Genomic DNA, 16,159 nt, shown 5'->3' on the forward strand with positions numbered 1-16,159 from the left:
CTTATTATGGAGCATCTGAAGCTGAGAGAAAAATGAAACACTGGTTAATGCATAAAATGTACAAAGATCCAAATATTAACCTAAGGTGAAAAGAAGACAAAAAAAGACACAATTTAAAGCTTTTAAAATACTTGGTTAGCGCTGGATTTCCAATTTAAAGAGGACTTTTTCCCCCACACGGACAAAAGATTGTGCAAATTGTGTGCAGAGTAAAAAGTTGCAGTAAAAATTATCTAATAGATTTTGAATGTTTTTCTTGCACAACCTTCTTTAATGTGCTCATGCAAGCTAAACTTTGCTTAGATGTAAAATATGCCTTTGTTAAATATTCACAAACTGAAAATGTGAATTGTGCTGAAAGAGTATAAAGGTCACTTTTATCTTCCTTACCGAGGTCACAATTAAGATTAAATGTGTGAAAAATACCTCCAGTGCTACGAGACAAACAAAATCTATACATATACAGTATATAAGGCAAAGTTGCAGTATAGCAAGTGATGAATGGGGCGCTGTCCCTTTTTTTTTTTTAAAGCAAAAGAAACTTAGACAAGATTTAGAATGTTTTCAACAAAAAAAAAGACAAACATTTTCAAGCAGTCCAAAAAAGATGAATGGCGTGTACAGAGAAGCATTAAACCAGATGGGGATTTAAGATCATTGTCAATATTAAGGCTTCCCTTTCTGGCCTATAAACACCACTCCTTCTAATTTAATGTCAAGCCCATAATAAATATTGGAATTAGAATACAAAACAGTTCATTAATTACACCGAGGATATATGAAAGTAACTGAAGAGCTGCATAAGCATTATCCCCCTATTTGGCACAGTAGGTTATTTAGCATCAACCATCAGGTCCTCACTTGGAATTTCCCAGCTTTAGTCAAATATTTGACCCCTTTAAAAGGCTTGTACTTCTCTCCATACATGTCAAGACGATTAACCTTAAGACCTGTGCACAGAGGAAGAAAAAGTTAGCAAAAATATCATAATACCACAAAAGGTTGATAGTTGTAGTTCAATGGGTTCTATGATCCCTATCAGTTAAAGGCTTATTTGTTGAGGTCCTTCTATTTTTTTTTTTCTCACTTCAGTAAATTAAAATCCATTGGATCAACAGTGTCTTTGCTAATTAAACTAGCACAGCAAATGCTGTTATTGTCCGAGAGCAGTAGATTATCCACACAGGGATTACCTGATATAGCCAGCTGCTGTATCTTTAAGCCTATTTGGATTGAGGGGTTATCTTCTGGTTTCGGGACTCCTGACTGTGTGGTCAGGGTGCCTCGCAAGTTAGGAAGCTTCTGAGGGTTGAGTTTCCCGATGTCCCAAACCAAAACCTACCAAAAAATAAGGCAAAAAACATTGAGATTTCCCTATATTAATATTACAAATGGTTGCCTACAATAGCCTCATAAGGAGTCACCTTGGTAGCGAGGTCATACGTGTAGTTTCCCTGTGTGGCAGTGAGGTTGGCGCTGAGCACAGATTTAGGCATGCAAATAGTGACCTTCAGGTCCTCCACAGTCTTCCCCATGGTTTGCTTTGGTCCGATTGTAATGTCCAGCCGACCACAAGGTCCCGTCTCAAAGAAATTGATGTTCTGCTTCACGTACACTGGAATGGCCACGAGACTGAGAAGGAAGGCAAACAGACTTGACCAGCGACCAACTGTCAGCAGGCAGATAACAAAGTTAACAAGGTAACAAAGGAGAACTATGACTCGTCATGGAGTGCATCCAGAATTCATTCCTCCAGCCAGAAAACAAAGAAAAGTACAGAAAAAACTATTATCACAAGTCAACAATTGAAGATTGAATTATGGTTTCCAAATTGTTGTTAAATAATAGAAAATAATCCAACTATCTCTAAACAGATACTTACTTTTGGGAGCTGACATGATAGTTCATGAGGATAAAGTTTCCATCTGGGGGGATGAAGGAGAGGACACGCTCCGACTCCCAGCGCTTAAACCGCACACACGGATGGAAACTCACATCGTCCAGAATACGAGGATTCTTTTTTTAAACAAAGTGGGTTTTCATGTTGGAAGAACACAAAAGGGGCACTTTAATAACTGGTGAATTATCTTCTATAAAAAAGGGAGAAATAAACCCACCATGAAGGAGAGGGTCAGGTCGGGCATCCCGCTGAGCCTCACACAGGCCTCAATCACACCCTGGATCTCTGCGCATACCGTTGTACCTAGATATGATGTTTGAACGAGAGAAGCTTTTTAACGTGTCAGACAAAAGAAATGACCTTTAATTCACACACTTTTATGAACACAAAGCAGTTGACCGCACCTGATTTGTCCAGAATGGCATCTATTTCCTCAACCACATCAAAATATGCCTCATTATTGGTGTATTTAACACCAGACCGCCTCCAGGGGATATTTGATAACTGGCCGGTTGGTAATGTCTCTCCAACATTACTTCCTCCTGAAATATAGAGCCAAAACATACAGTTCATACAGACATTACACGTTATATCTGTTACAGAGAAGTAGGTACAAAGCTGATGCCGCTGATCTCTACTTACCGGTAAGTGTATTGACAACTGATCGTAAAATGGTAGGAGGTCTGATCATCTCTTTGAGGACGTTTGATTCGGTTGCGAGCGGGAAACCATTGTCCAACATCTCCTCCAGCAGCTCATACACCGTCACTACATTGTCATTGATGGCAGCTTCCGAGCAATCTCCAAAGTAGTCCTGTTTTACCAAAAAGCAAACACCAGATCAAGGCCCTGTCACAGTTGCACGTGCGATACACTAAAATGTTCAACACTAGAAATAAAACGGTAGACAATCTACAAAGTCTGTGTTAAGCCAAAATCTGTTTATTTACATGCATAAGGCAACAGTTCCAAAATAATGCCACACCTGTATGGTGTCTGCCACTCTGTGCAGAAACTCAATGACAAACAGTGGAGGGACTTCATTCTGGACGACAGAGAGAAAGAAAAGCTTCCCCCTGTATATGGAGATGAGGTAGTGGTGCGGGGTCTGCAGGACAGGGGCGACGTTTTCCGGATCCACCGCCTTCTCTTTCGCCTCGAAAAAGTAATCGCAAACACTTCGACTGACGACACTTTTCCAGTGCTTCTCCAGGAAAATATCTCCCGAGTGATTAATGAGAAACAGACTGTGGATCATCTTGGCTGCAATAGTTGGACGATTGTTATATTAGTCGTGAGCATGCACAAGAGACACGCATTTAGCACTTTAAAACATTGAATGCGCATGGATTATTCAATTGTACACTCATGAAAAACAGTAATTCAGGTTTTAGTGACTGTCACTTATTGTCGGGGTTCTTTTATATTCGATTTATTCTTTAAACTTCAATCGCATGCGATCTAACAGCAATTTCATTCTGGGAAGATTTCGGATTTTCTTTTAACATTTTGACATTAACGCTAAAATAGGAGAGATGTAATATTTAAATGCGCGTTACCAGCATGAAATACAGTGGGGACTAAAATCTATAAACTTCCTCGGTTTAATGAAAGTTTTACCTGCTGACTCGACTTGATTGTGCCAAGAATACTTGAGTTGAAAATATGGCAGAAGTGTCTGCTGTGCAGACGCCTGTGGACCTAAGCACACGTAAACACAACGGAGACACTACTATATTTTGGCACAAATAGACAAATATCAACCTAAATATTACTTTCATAAAAATGAAAGAGGTATCGGCCTGTTTAAAAGCCAAGCGACGAAAATAGTAACTTGTACAACACCCACAGAGGAAACTTTCTTAGTTATTTATTTCTCTCAGGCATCATTTGTGGACAACTAAAACCGGGCTTTGTCACGAGGGATTTTTTTATCCTGATTTTGTCTGTCAGGGATTATTTTCGAAAAATCCAACCGTCAGTAAAACAAGTTATTTGGGATAAACATTCTGCTCCATACAACGACTGATAATAGCCGGCCATTATAAAATACACAATGAAGTTTTTTTTTAATTGGTGAAAACTGGCCAAGCGATCGCGGGTCACGTGGGCATGCGGGTGGCTGTCACTGCCTGCGAGTCTTCACCGGAAAAAGAAATTACCGGGGCGTCTAAAAGGCACATTTTCACGCCGGCTAAGGGTATTCCAGCGTGTAAACTCAACCATGGCCTCAGAAGAACCTCAAGCAAAGAAGGTTAAACTTTCAGTGGAGGAGAAAACGGATACTCCTGCAAAATTAAGGTGACCTAAAGCTATTGAAGAAACAAAATAACTGACCGCTTTTCGAAGAGCCAAGTGTTACTTTTAATGTGCAATTGTAGTCGAGGCTAATTTCGACTTCATAGGGTTATCGAGGGTTAATGCACCATTAAAAATAGTCTTTCTGACAATTGCATGTCTGCACGAACCATCGCGCTTGGGGACACAAGAAAGAGTGGTGGAAAAACGTGCACGGCCCATTAACGGTTCCCTATTGTGCGATGCTCCCGGTGGATGCTTGCAGGTTTTCTGTTTACTTGTATTTGGTTTACTGTTCTGATCCGATGCGAAAAAAACATCCGCGTGAGCCAAATAAAAACTTGGGTGTGAATTGTGCACGGACATTTGGTGCCAAAGATTGCGGCTCGGTATGGGACGCAGTCCTGCTGACAAAGACTGCAAAATATGGCGGTTATGAGCAATCACGTAATTTAATTGCTTTATTCGCTTGCATAAAAATAAGCGACTTGATCCACACGGCATCATCCAGCAGTATCCATAATTAAACCCAGCAGAAACCCGCGGTCTGTCTCCTAGGGTGCAGATATTGCGCCTGTCCCCAACACGCTTCTCGCGGTGAAATTTGGCTCATGCAGCGTGTGTAAACCGAGGTTATTCTACAAGAAAAGGCAATCATCAAACAGACCACGGGTGCCTTCGCCCTTCCTCTTTTCAAGTCCTCCAATCCGCCATAGGGTGTAGGCGGGGAAATCACCCTCACCGAATACTGAGATGAAACTGTGAAGTTTTGGAATGTATAGGTCTTTCCGAGCCGGTTTTTAGGTTGCTCAACAGGTCTGTCCGTACCCATCAGTTTACTCAGAGAAGCATCATGTCTGCTTTAAGGTAAGGCCACGATGTCATTCACAGGGTGCATGTAAAGACTGATTATGGCATATTGGAGTTGGCAGCAGAGGCTCAGTAATCATCTGAGGGCATATTGGCAGATGCACATTCTGCAGTGACAGTGAGGGTGCGATGCTTATTACTCCTGTGCTGGCTTAAAACCCAGGAATGCTTCCATCACTTCCCCACTCGTTGCTTTCTTCCCTGCACCACGCTAAAGTCTTCTTTTTATAAATGCAACCCTGCCGTCGGGCATATGCATTTGCTCGACTGTAAAATATACTATCAGGACACCATACGGTTGTTTTCCCAGAAAACACTGACAAGACTGTAGTGTTATCAGGGTCATACATGTCAGAGCTGGGTCATACACAGACTTCACTAGACCCCTTAAGAATTATCGCTATTACCCAGATCTGCAATGTTCTCTTCCTTTATTTGGCTTCACGTGACAGTTTGCTTTTTTGTGTGTACCTCATGTTGTTTTAACCACGAAAGAACAGATCGTACGCAGACACACACGCGCACATTCACAGCCTTCTGCTGTCCTGGTCTTGTCTTGCAGTTAATGTCTTAACAGGCTGCATGCATAACTAACTGGGTCTAACCACATTCATGTGCTTTTTGAAGAATGCTAAATCATCCATGTTTCAAAAATAACAGACCGGGAGATTCAGAACACCAAGTCATGTAGCAGTCACACGGAACCCACGTACCTTTTAGTAATGGTGGAAACTAACGTGCTGATTAAAAAATACAGGAAATTCAGGAAGCAAACTAATTATTTATGTTATTATGTAATTATTTCATCACTATGAACTCCAGTGTCTGTTCTTTCACTTTATCAAACCCAAAGGGTAACTTTTGAACATAGGGAGCAGCTGGAATTTCAAAGCAAACATGGACACAGCTGGATGAGCCTGTGGTGCCGGGTGATTTCAACGTGAACACTGGTTGAACGAAACGTGTGTGCGTTTCGTAGTCTTTTCTTTTGTGTGGGATAAAAAACCATTTGTCATTTTAAATTGAGAACGGAACCAACAAGAGCCGTTATGAGCAGAAATATAATAAAATCTACCTGTAATCTATGTACGTCAGAGAAATCCCGAAGGATTTTTTTTTTAATTCCAACAATGTCTTATTCTACTAACGGATCTAACTGTCCTCTTCAGTGTGTTGCTAATTTTAACTTCTGGTGTTGCAGCCCAAATTTGCTCTTTGGGATGGGAAACCCCTTGCTGGACATTTGCGCTGTGGTGGACAAAGACTTCCTTGACAAGTAAGTTAACGGAATGAAGAATTGAGGAAAGTAAACAGATTTTTATTTCAATAGGGGGAAAAAGGTTAAAAATGACACACGTGTAGCAGCAATAATATTTTGGATTGAGATGTGAGAGTTCTGCTGAGACTCAGACCAGAAAAAATATCATTGACTATATAATTATATTAATGTTGATCCAAGATAAGAATAATCTAATAGCAAAGCACAGGAAATGGCTGGTCATAGTGATCAGCACGTGCACAGCTGCAGATGTACTCACAGACCCTCTGTACTCTCCTGAGTGAAATCGACCCGTAATGCCTTTTTTGCTCTCAGTAATATATATTTATCATGGTTAAATGTCAGCTTATCTTACCTACATGCATTCATATCTAAGCAGTCAACATAGATTGGGGGTTAATCTATGGTGTAATAATGGTGTTCTTGGTATATTTCAAATGGTTCCTCCAGCAGAAATATAGATAATCAAAGTTGCAACTTTCTGTTGCCTAAGCTCTGTCACACAGAATTGACCAGAGCCCGGCTCAGAGTCCACTCTGGAGCCCCTTGCGTAAACATCAGGATTAAACTGGTACAACAAAGCTCCGTTTCAATCACAAACCTGCTGGTTACAAGATGATCCCCAATTCCTCCTTCTACCTTACAAGGAAAACCACCTGCATTCTTTTTTATAGATTTAATATTTATATATTTGGACACAATGGTGGAAGATAGAAGACACTTAAGCAGTGACTCTCAGAGTCTCTGGTGCTTTGTAATGAGCTCCTCAACAAAGAGCACACCATGACTCTGTCTACATGACTACTGTTGTTAGCCATTCGCAGGTGGAGTCTTTATATAAAATAGGCCATGAGTTGCCTCGACTACACTTGGGGAAAATAACATGGATTTTCTTCTTTCATTTTTGCAGATACAGTCTGAAACCCAACGACCAGATCCTGGCAGATGACAAACACAAAGCACTGTAGGTGTCTGCGTCCGCGTGACATTCTACTCAGATATACTCTGACCCAGCTCTCACATAACCACTGACGCTGGAGAAGCCCATCAGACCTCAGTTTACAAGTTTGATCCTCACTGTTCTGGAGAGGGCCAGTCAAAACTAGAAAAGCCGGCGCTGACCTCTGTTCCTTTATATGCAGTCAGCGGTAGAGCCGCTGAGGGCCTGTCTCAGCCAATAGAAACCCAGGACGCTTCACCTCCCAGTTCCTCTGAGACCGGCGCTAGAAAGCAAACATTTGACAACAGGGAGATAAGAGTCATCTGTAACCGGTTCTCTGAGCATAATCTGTTTACTTAACAACAAGAAATAGCCCGTAACACGCGCAGAAAAGCCTTTTATGGACTTGGCTGTTTAAATATAAGCAATTGACTGTTTGGAGATCATCTCGGCGATGCCAGTTGGAGGGGTGGTTAATGTGACATGCGGAATGAAGGTGCAAGTCCATGCACGTTTAAACTGCCAGGTTAATTTCTTTTAATGTCCACACCTATTCAGGCTTTTCCCTCTTCCCACGAGCTGTAGATTTTCATTAAAGTGATGAGGATGAATTGGTCTTTGCAGTCCCCCCGTCACCACTCAGCCCACCCACCCTGGTCCATTTTGTTGTCTGTGTCTCCCAGATGTCTCTCCCTTTGCAACCCCTGGCTTTGTCTCAGGACCTTTTAGCGACCTTTGTGTTTTCCAATGGACACGATGTCTAACACTCATATAAATGGCACAGACACATGTCTGTGTGTGGGACGAGGTTATATTTAGACTGTAACGGGGCAAATTAAAGATACCTCTGCTCCAAGTAGAATATCAAAGTGCTGCTTCTGCCATTGTTGCGTAACAGGCGTAAATGGTTGAACTTGAATAATCAGCACGCAGCCACGTGTTCCACATTTTAGCCTGATTAAAAAATAAAATGATCTCGGACGGCGGTGCATCCACTATTTCCATAGACGTGTATTTTATTAATGAGCAAGTAAAGCATTGGGAGTTAGGTGATAAGTAGAGTTGCCCAAGGAGCTTTCTATAGAGTACATAGTGTCCTTAGTCAAATGTGTGTAGGGATAGTTCCGCTTTATACACTTTATGTCACTGATGGAGCGCTGCAGCGCTGTCTGCAGAGGACGAGTCTCCTCAGGCATGAAGTGCAGCTGCATTTTACTTATTTATTGTTATAATGTCACGTCTCGGTCTCTAGTCCCAGAAGTGAACAGAAACAGTAATTCTTCACATTTCTTTTCAGATTTGATGAGCTGGTGAAGAAGTTCAAGGTTGAGTACCACGCCGGAGGAGCCACACAGAACTCCATAAAGATTGCCCAGGTCAGGCGAATTTCCTACAGTCCCACGGAAAACATCAGCGTTTCGTTGTTTATCCCATGAGTTGTTCTCATTGTCTTTTAGTGGATGATCCAAGAACCCCATAACATCGGGACCTTTTTTGGCTGCATTGGCAAAGACAACTTTGGAAAGATCCTAAAGGAGAAGGCGCAGGAGGCGCACGTCGACGCCCACTACTACGAGCAGGACGAGGAGCCGACAGGGACATGTGCTGCTTGCATCACTGGCGATAACAGGTATGACGTCCAGGTGCCGTAGTCCCATCTGTTCACAATCCCACCACTTTTCTATTTTCCCCCTCAGATCTCTGGTTGCAAACCTCGCTGCTGCTAACTGTTATAAAAGAGATAAGCACTTAGACCTGGAAGAAAACTGGAAGCTGGTAGAAAAAGCCAAAGTCTACTACATTGCTGTGAGTAATAGTTGGCTTTGTCCAATATGTTGTCCTCATGAATGCATTTCTAAAAGATCCCACCGCTCATGGTCTGTTGTCTCTGTTTGCTTCCAGGGTTTCTTCCTCACCGTTTCTGTGGAGTCCATCCTGAAAGTGGCGAAGCATGCCTCTGAAACTAACAAGCTGTTCTGTCTGAACTTATCCGCGCCTTTTATCTCTCAGTTTTTCAAGGATAACCTCATGCAGGTCATGCCCTACGTCGATGTGCTGTTTGGCAACGAGACGGTAAACTTCCGCGATGAGTTTTTCATTTAATATTCACTTCTTTGCACGTGCACAGAGTATAAATGTGAAGTATTTCCTTTCTTTTTTATTTTAGGAGGCAGCAACATTTGCTAAAGAGCAAGAATTTGAGGTGAGTTTGCAGCGGTAGATTATGTACTGCAGGATTGTTGAATGTCCTACTCACTATTTTATTTTAATTTTAGACCAAGGACATTAAGGAAATTGCCAAGAAAGCCCAGGCTTTACCCAAAGTCAACAAAAAGCGAGAGCGGATTGTTGTGTTTACTCAGGGAAAAGATGAAACGACTGTCGTCCACAGTAAGAGTTTCACCTCATCATGTTTTGTTCTGTTTTGCTTATTTGGGACTAAGATTTTGCTCCTCTGCTCCTTCCCCGACATTTACTTTTTGTGCAGGTGGCAAGGTTGAAACATTTCCTGTTTTGAAAATCGACCCGAAGGACATAGTTGACACAAATGGTGCGGGTGATGCGTTTGTTGGAGGTGAGCATTTCACCCATTTTCACTTGTTAGCCACATGTTAGCAAATGCGTCCTCTGGATTCTGATGTGTGGACGTGTGGTGCAGGTTTCCTGTCTCAGCTGGTCCAGGAGAAACCACTGGATCATTGTGTGAAGGCTGCACACTACGCCGCCTACGTCGTCATCCAAAGAGCAGGATGCAACTTCCCTGAAAAACCCGACTTCAAATGAAGCCTCACGGACGTTTAGTCAGCTCCAAACATCATATTCAACCCTGACAAATAGCCAGAATTTTAAAAATCCAATTTTAAATTGCCCCAGTTTTTTTTTCCATTGTTTTTAATCCATCCTCACCTCCATGTGCATTTTCTTTGTTGGGTGCCTCCTTAAATGTGCCTGTTTCTCCACATGGGGTCACTAGAAGACCAACCAAGAGCTGCTATTAGCTCTAATTGACCTGAGCAGCATCAAGGCACCGGGATGGTGATCATTTATGGACCCAAAGGCCCAGAACAGAGTTCTGTTTTTAAGAACCATTGTTTTCTACTTCTAATTGTTTATTTGCTTCAGCACTGCCAGGTTTCTGAGCTGCACGTCTGTCACAAGAACTCGTGATACTTGCAAATGAGGCAGAATTGTTGATGGACTACTCCGTTAAAGAGCCAAGAGCAAATGTCACTCCTGTGGGGATTTTAAAAGTTTTTATGTCATTTTTAATTTCAAAAGATTGTTGTAACAAAAATATTTTTTTGATCGGAGGTTCTGATTGATCCAAATCCTTTGGTGTGTTCATTATTTCAAAGGAAATGTCTTGAATGCAACTTCAATGTCTCTTTAATGTGACAGCTGTCTGCAGGGAATCCAAATGGCAATTGAAACAGTATCTTGGTGTCTTTTATAGTATCTAATGGGGAGTTTAAATGCCACTATTCATTTAACTTTCACTTGAAGTTAATGCATGCCTTCTCTCATCTGCTCTTAATATCCTGCCATGTTCTCCCACTTGTAACAAAGGCAAATTATTACCTTGGACAAATGATTTGTCTCCAGGCTGGAATTTGTCAGGAAGACAGTCGAGGCGAGACTCTGCCGCCCTCGCTACTCATGAAATTACGGTACTAGGAAAATGACGCATGGACAGTTTAATGATCTAATGATAAAAGTTTCCTTGAGAAGTGGATTTAGAAATGTTGTCCATGTTGTAAAATACCAAAAAATCCTTAAAGGGTATGTTATGCTTGACCTTAAATAAAACTGACTTTCCTGAAGAACAGTTTTCATAAATCGTGTTTGGATGTTAAAATACTTAGGATGTATATTTTGATCATCTTTTTCAAGTCGGCAGCAACTTGCTCAATAAACATTGAGTTGTAGTAAAAAAGTTTTTAAGTTTATATTTGTATTTATCTGTAAGACAGAGCTTTTAAAAGTATTCCTAGAATTCTTTTAGTATGACTATGATTTTTTCTTCTTTTTAAAAAAGCCCTCAGCTTAGTATATGAGCTTAAAGACCAACAGAGATTTAAAAACACAACAGTTTAATGGTACAAAATTTAAAGAAGCATAAAGAGTATTTATTGGGGAGTTGTGGAGACAACTATCTGGGTTTCTCCTGCCCTTGTGTCTGTGTTTTTTGCTTCAGCCTCGCCTCTTGTAATGTGATGTCCAGCGCCCTCAGCTGCTTCAGGAAGCCGTGGTTCGGCAGGATGCAGCGGCGCTGACGTACATGCTCAATAGCATCCACCACAGATAAGCTGTGTTCCATCATCAAATATGCCAACACGAGAGTCGCTGACCTGCTGCGACCCATCACGCAGTGCACCAGCACGTTGTCTAGAATAAAGCAGCAAAGATGTGGGTTATTCTAAGGCAGCTGATGCTGCAAGGGCTTAATGGAAGGTGTTTAGACTCACTGTGTGGCTGACTGAGGGCTTCATGAATAAACTGAGCTGCAGGGTGGAAGAACTGGGAGATGTTGAAGGTGGGCTTGTCATCAGCCTCTATACCATAATACTGGATGTTCGTATCACTGTAGTAATCAGCACCAGTCAGCACATTGTTCCACTTCCCCTCAGCTGCGTTAAGAACATGTGTTATACCCAGATCTCTCAGACCAGGACGCTCCAAAGCTGTTTTCCTAAAAGAGACTTAGCGTCACATTGCACCAAATCACCTGTATCTTTGTGTGTGTGTGTGTGTGTGTGTTTGTGTTTACTCACTCGTCTCCAATATAGATACCAGGCCAGACCTGGTTGACGTGTGTGTACTGAACTCCGGGTCCACTCCAGAAAAGCTGCTCCAGGTCCAATGTTCCAGGTGTGATGTAATCACTGTCTGGGTCCACCCTCACCGCCGCGTACGGGTTCTTGCTTTTGGACTTCACCACCGAGGACATGGCTCACCTCGAATTTCCAGGTCTGCCTCGAATTTCCAGGCAGCTGCATGAGGAGTACTTGAATGCATCATCTGACTAACAATGAGCTGGCACCTCTATAACGAGTCTATTGTTAATCCACTGAGTCATTTCCAGCATCAGTGTAAAAAGTTGTGCTTCCAAGCTCAGAATGCGGCTGCCTGGCTTAACGGCTGGTTTAAAACAGAAGATCCAGTACAAAATTCAATAATGTCACTCTGTTTTTCCAGGAGTTTCACTTCATTTGTCAATTGCTGGACATAACAACGCACCTTTGAAGACAAGCACGGTCGACATAAACAAGTTCAAATCAGATGAAATTTGCGAAGGTTTAATAACACATTCATATTTCTAAACTGCCACCATTCATGAGAATTAAATGAAAACAGAAGCAGTAATTTTATAAGAAGCCTGTCAATGTCTTGCAGCAGGACTTTAATAATCTTCCATAGTTTAAACTCCGCTGCAGGATGACTGGCTAATTAATGACTTACAGTTTACTTGTGTTTTTATTCTTGTCCGGCAGGATGGAAGTGTGCGTCTGCCCGTCTTCATAGACGTGTGTGAGTGTTCGCTTGTGTCTGCATGCGTGCTCGCCAAGACACATCCCAAGTAGACTGAAATAGAGCTCTGGAATAGTAACCTGGGCTCTGTATTCACCATGATATTTTTAGGATATTCGACATCAACGCACATACACACACACACACACACACACACACACACACGCACGCACGCACGCACGCACGCACGCACGCACACACACACACACACACACACAGATATGTACTTGTTGCAATGCTTGTCTAATGCAGGAGTTATTTTCAATTAAGGCTTTAGGGAAATGAAACATGCAGCTTCAGGGAACCATTGTGTCATTGTGGATGTGGGTCGTGTGGACAGGTGGGGGCATCAGCTGACGTTTGTCTGCAGGGTTATTTCTGGTGATGTAAAACTTGACCCAGTCCCTTGTTACGCTTTGTTGCCGGGATCATTGTCATGTTTTCTGTCAGGGTGATTTCCTCTCTCTGTTCTGAGGCTCAGCTCCAGCTGCCGGAGCTGCTCCAAAAACCCGGAATTTGGTCCGATGTCTCGGTTCAGACGGACGGCGACGATGGCCTCGGTTAATGACAGGCCCTGGCAGATCATCAGGTACGCGAGAACAAGCGCTCCAGAGCGACTGACCCCCATGGCACAGTGCACAAACACCTTTCCTGGAGAGCACATTCATTAGTGTGATTATTCCTGTAATTCAATTTCATCTGACGTTTAACTCGAGATATTTCTTTTTTTCTTTCCCCAAAGTCAAGCTGTTTCTAATATCGCCTTCCTGGATGAAAAGTTAAAAATGATTACAAAATTAGTTTAAATAGAGAATAGATTGCCTTATCTCCCATATTTGGATATCTAATATTGCACTGTGGACAAACATGGCTACATTTTTTTCACTGTAAATCTGCACAAAGCCATAAATTTCAGAAAAGTCACATCAGAATACTGTTAGTTACATCTGAAGTGCAATAAAAGAGTTTAATAGAAGCCGCACAGATCTCATTACAGATATCATCTTCTCCTTCTCTCTGGTGTGCAGTGAAGTGTTTTAGTGAACAATACCAGATATTCTCTGTTAGATTCCATCTGCTCTAAAATGCCTAAAGGTTAAAGGTTATGTTTCTGCTGTCTTAGTTCTCCACTAACCCTTGCTCCTCAGAGCTTTGTCGATGAATTGTGTGGCGGGGACGAAAAAAGGCTGCAGATGAAACTCTGGATGGTCTGCAGCTTCCACGCCGTGGTATTCCACATCAAGACTGCTGTAAAACCGCTGACCTGTGTTGATGCGGTGTCGTCCCGCTGCAGCATTCAGCACGTGAGTCACACCCAGAGACGACAGCGTGGCCAAGTCTCGAGCCACAGATCTGCAGACTCGCATGCAAACAGATGTGGAATTATTCAAGCAGCATTTGAAGGAGCTGGATGGAGTTTTTCCTACCCACTCATCTCCAATGTATAGGTTGGGCCAGACTTGATTAATAGATTCTACTGGTTTTCTGTCCGTCCACAGAATTTTCCTCAGCTCTGTCAGTGATGGTGTTGGCTCCTCTCGTGCAGAGTGACCTCTGTGGTAGTAAAGATGCTTGTTCGTCTGCTCTGATGGCGATGCCTTTTAGTGTGTGTGTGCTTCCTTTACGGTGTCTGCCCCCGCTGGCGTCTCCTTCTCTCTCTCTCCAGGCTCATGTCCAGGATGCGGAGCTGCTGCAGAAAGCCTGGGTTGGGACAGATGTCTCTGTGGGGCCTTACGGCAGCCGCGGCCTCCCGCAGCGTCAGGCCCTCAACAATCATCAGGAAAGCCAACACTAATGTCGCAGATCGGCTCACACCCATCAGACAATGGACAAGTACCCTTCCTGGGACAGAGACATCACCTATTGATACCTCAGCACCTCATATGAGGAAGAATGCCTGATGTCACGGTGAATGACTTGCCTCCTGCTGCCAGAGCGGCTCTGAGGTATCTCGCTGTTGGGTAGAAGAATGGACTTAGGATGAACTCCGTTGCATCATCAGCCTCAACCCCATAATAATCCACATTCATGTCTCTGTAGAAACGCGGGCCGGTGTTAACATGGAAGCAGCATTTGGGTGGAGGGGTTGAGGGACCATGAGCAGCATTTACAACGTGAGTTATCCCCAGACTGTGGAGACTACCCTTGTCACGGGCCGCCACCCTGAAACCCAGTCGCACGTTATTGACGAGCCAACCAGTGGGGGGAGTGCACGTGTGTCTGCACGTGTGTCTGACCTACTCGTTTCCAATGTACACATTTGGCCAGACTTCATTAACATGTCCAGTGGGTCGTCTGTCAGCCAGCAGGAAATCCTGCAGCTCCGAGACAGAAGGCGGCTCATATGGCGGATCCTTGAGTGACATACTGACACACACACACACACACACACACACACACACACAGACTCACTGACCTCATTTGGGTGCTATCTGTGCTCAGCTCAGCTCAGATAGCACCTAATAAAACATTGGAAATTGTATTGGTAAAACTCTAAATACTAAAAGCCCAGAGGGGCTGAAAAGTCACAGCAGCTTTTCTTCAATGTAGTAGCAACATATCAAAGCATTGCATGAAATAATGTAAACACGTCTTTACTAAACTGATCTCATTAGGCGAGAGTAAGTGCTCATTCGTGGGAGCTCGCCTAAATAAAACATACTGTAACCAGTTGGAAGAGAACGATAGAAGGTAATTGAACTTACTGCAAAAATGAACCATCACATCACTGAAATAATCCAAATAATTAAAAATTAAAATTTGCAGCTGACCTCTGTATGACTGAGCAAAGAAATGCAAATGATCCTTACATGAACAGCGCTGAATCACAAGCTTACCCCCTTCTAAAGCAGTTCAAACTCACTGCAAACTCATCTCCAATCCTCAGCAACACGCACACACACACACACACACACACACATACACCCTTGTTTCCTTTAATAACTGTAGTCACTGGCTTCCTTTAGGGGGGGGGGGGGGGGGGGGGGGGGGCAAACAGGTTGTACAACAAACATTAGTTCATGTGCTTAAAAGAACAAAGTTTTGTATTTTGGCTGCATTCTTATGAAGGAGTCGTGCATCCCGGTTGGCTGAGCTGGTGAACATTAGCGTATAGTATCAATGACAGCAGACAGTTATGTAACATGCTGCTGTGCTGCATTTGTTTCTGTGTTGCTATGGAAGGGCTCATCAGTGTCTGTGCCTTTGAGCCTGTTCTATTTTAGGTTTGGTCTGATTTATAATTTGAATACAATATATGCAGTATACGTTGTATCCTGGGATAATATTCAGTTTCTTACCTGGATGTGTTTTCCAAAATACCCCATACCATCTTGGTTATATA

The 16,159-nt window shown here is 42.8% G+C and overlaps 4 protein-coding genes across 12 annotated transcripts; 1 reads left to right on the forward strand and 3 right to left on the reverse strand.

Annotated features, from left to right (window-relative positions):
* Positions 1-107: 107 nt before the first annotated feature.
* LOC101072236 (AP-3 complex subunit mu-1-like) lies at positions 108-3,794 on the reverse strand. Its single transcript, XM_003964091.3, has 9 exons — positions 3,521-3,794; positions 2,886-3,163; positions 2,543-2,714; positions 2,305-2,442; positions 2,118-2,203; positions 1,883-2,016; positions 1,425-1,632; positions 1,194-1,338; positions 108-950 (listed from the first exon to the last, which is right to left on the reverse strand). Exons 2-9 carry the CDS (start codon positions 3,156-3,158, stop codon positions 850-852), a joined length of 1,257 nt encoding a protein of 418 aa, XP_003964140.1. The 5' UTR covers positions 3,159-3,163; positions 3,521-3,794; the 3' UTR covers positions 108-849.
* A 250-nt stretch (positions 3,795-4,044) lies between these two features.
* adka (adenosine kinase a) lies at positions 4,045-11,221 on the forward strand. Of its 2 annotated transcripts, none has more exons than XM_003964157.3 (11): positions 4,045-4,201; positions 6,270-6,344; positions 7,258-7,311; positions 8,585-8,663; positions 8,745-8,917; positions 8,985-9,093; positions 9,190-9,360; positions 9,455-9,490; positions 9,564-9,678; positions 9,776-9,862; positions 9,947-11,221. In XM_003964157.3, exons 1-11 carry the CDS (start codon positions 4,125-4,127, stop codon positions 10,069-10,071), a joined length of 1,101 nt encoding a protein of 366 aa, XP_003964206.1. In that variant the 5' UTR covers positions 4,045-4,124; the 3' UTR covers positions 10,072-11,221. The 2 variants fall into 2 exon arrangements, with proteins under 2 accessions (XP_003964206.1, XP_011601702.1); XM_011603400.2 differs by lacking the exon at positions 4,045-4,201 and adding an exon at positions 4,913-5,065 and having other exon boundaries at positions 9,947-11,213.
* A 140-nt stretch (positions 11,222-11,361) lies between these two features.
* On the reverse strand, positions 11,362-12,879 carry LOC101068906 (dual specificity phosphatase DUPD1). Its single transcript, XM_029834991.1, has 4 exons — positions 12,748-12,879; positions 12,060-12,278; positions 11,754-11,977; positions 11,362-11,673 (listed from the first exon to the last, which is right to left on the reverse strand). Exons 2-4 carry the CDS (start codon positions 12,233-12,235, stop codon positions 11,438-11,440), a joined length of 636 nt encoding a protein of 211 aa, XP_029690851.1. The 5' UTR covers positions 12,236-12,278; positions 12,748-12,879; the 3' UTR covers positions 11,362-11,437.
* Positions 12,571-15,774, reverse strand: LOC101069130 (dual specificity protein phosphatase 13-like). 8 transcript variants are annotated; one of them, XM_029834939.1, is made up of 8 exons: positions 15,627-15,774; positions 15,522-15,544; positions 15,058-15,183; positions 14,960-14,979; positions 14,738-14,770; positions 14,442-14,658; positions 13,952-14,370; positions 12,571-13,467 (listed from the first exon to the last, which is right to left on the reverse strand). In XM_029834939.1, exons 3-8 carry the CDS (start codon positions 15,180-15,182, stop codon positions 13,226-13,228), a joined length of 1,056 nt encoding a protein of 351 aa, XP_029690799.1. In that variant the 5' UTR covers position 15,183; positions 15,522-15,544; positions 15,627-15,774; the 3' UTR covers positions 12,571-13,225. The 8 variants fall into 8 exon arrangements, with proteins under 8 accessions (XP_029690799.1, XP_029690798.1, XP_029690794.1 ...); XM_029834938.1 differs by having other exon boundaries at positions 13,952-14,169; positions 14,248-14,370; positions 14,738-14,979; XM_029834934.1 differs by having other exon boundaries at positions 14,738-14,979.
* Between the last annotated feature and the right edge of the window lie 385 nt (positions 15,775-16,159).

Source organism: Takifugu rubripes, chromosome 4, assembly GCF_901000725.2.
Source record: "Takifugu rubripes chromosome 4, fTakRub1.2, whole genome shotgun sequence".
Lineage (NCBI taxonomy): Eukaryota > Metazoa > Chordata > Actinopteri > Tetraodontiformes > Tetraodontidae > Takifugu > Takifugu rubripes.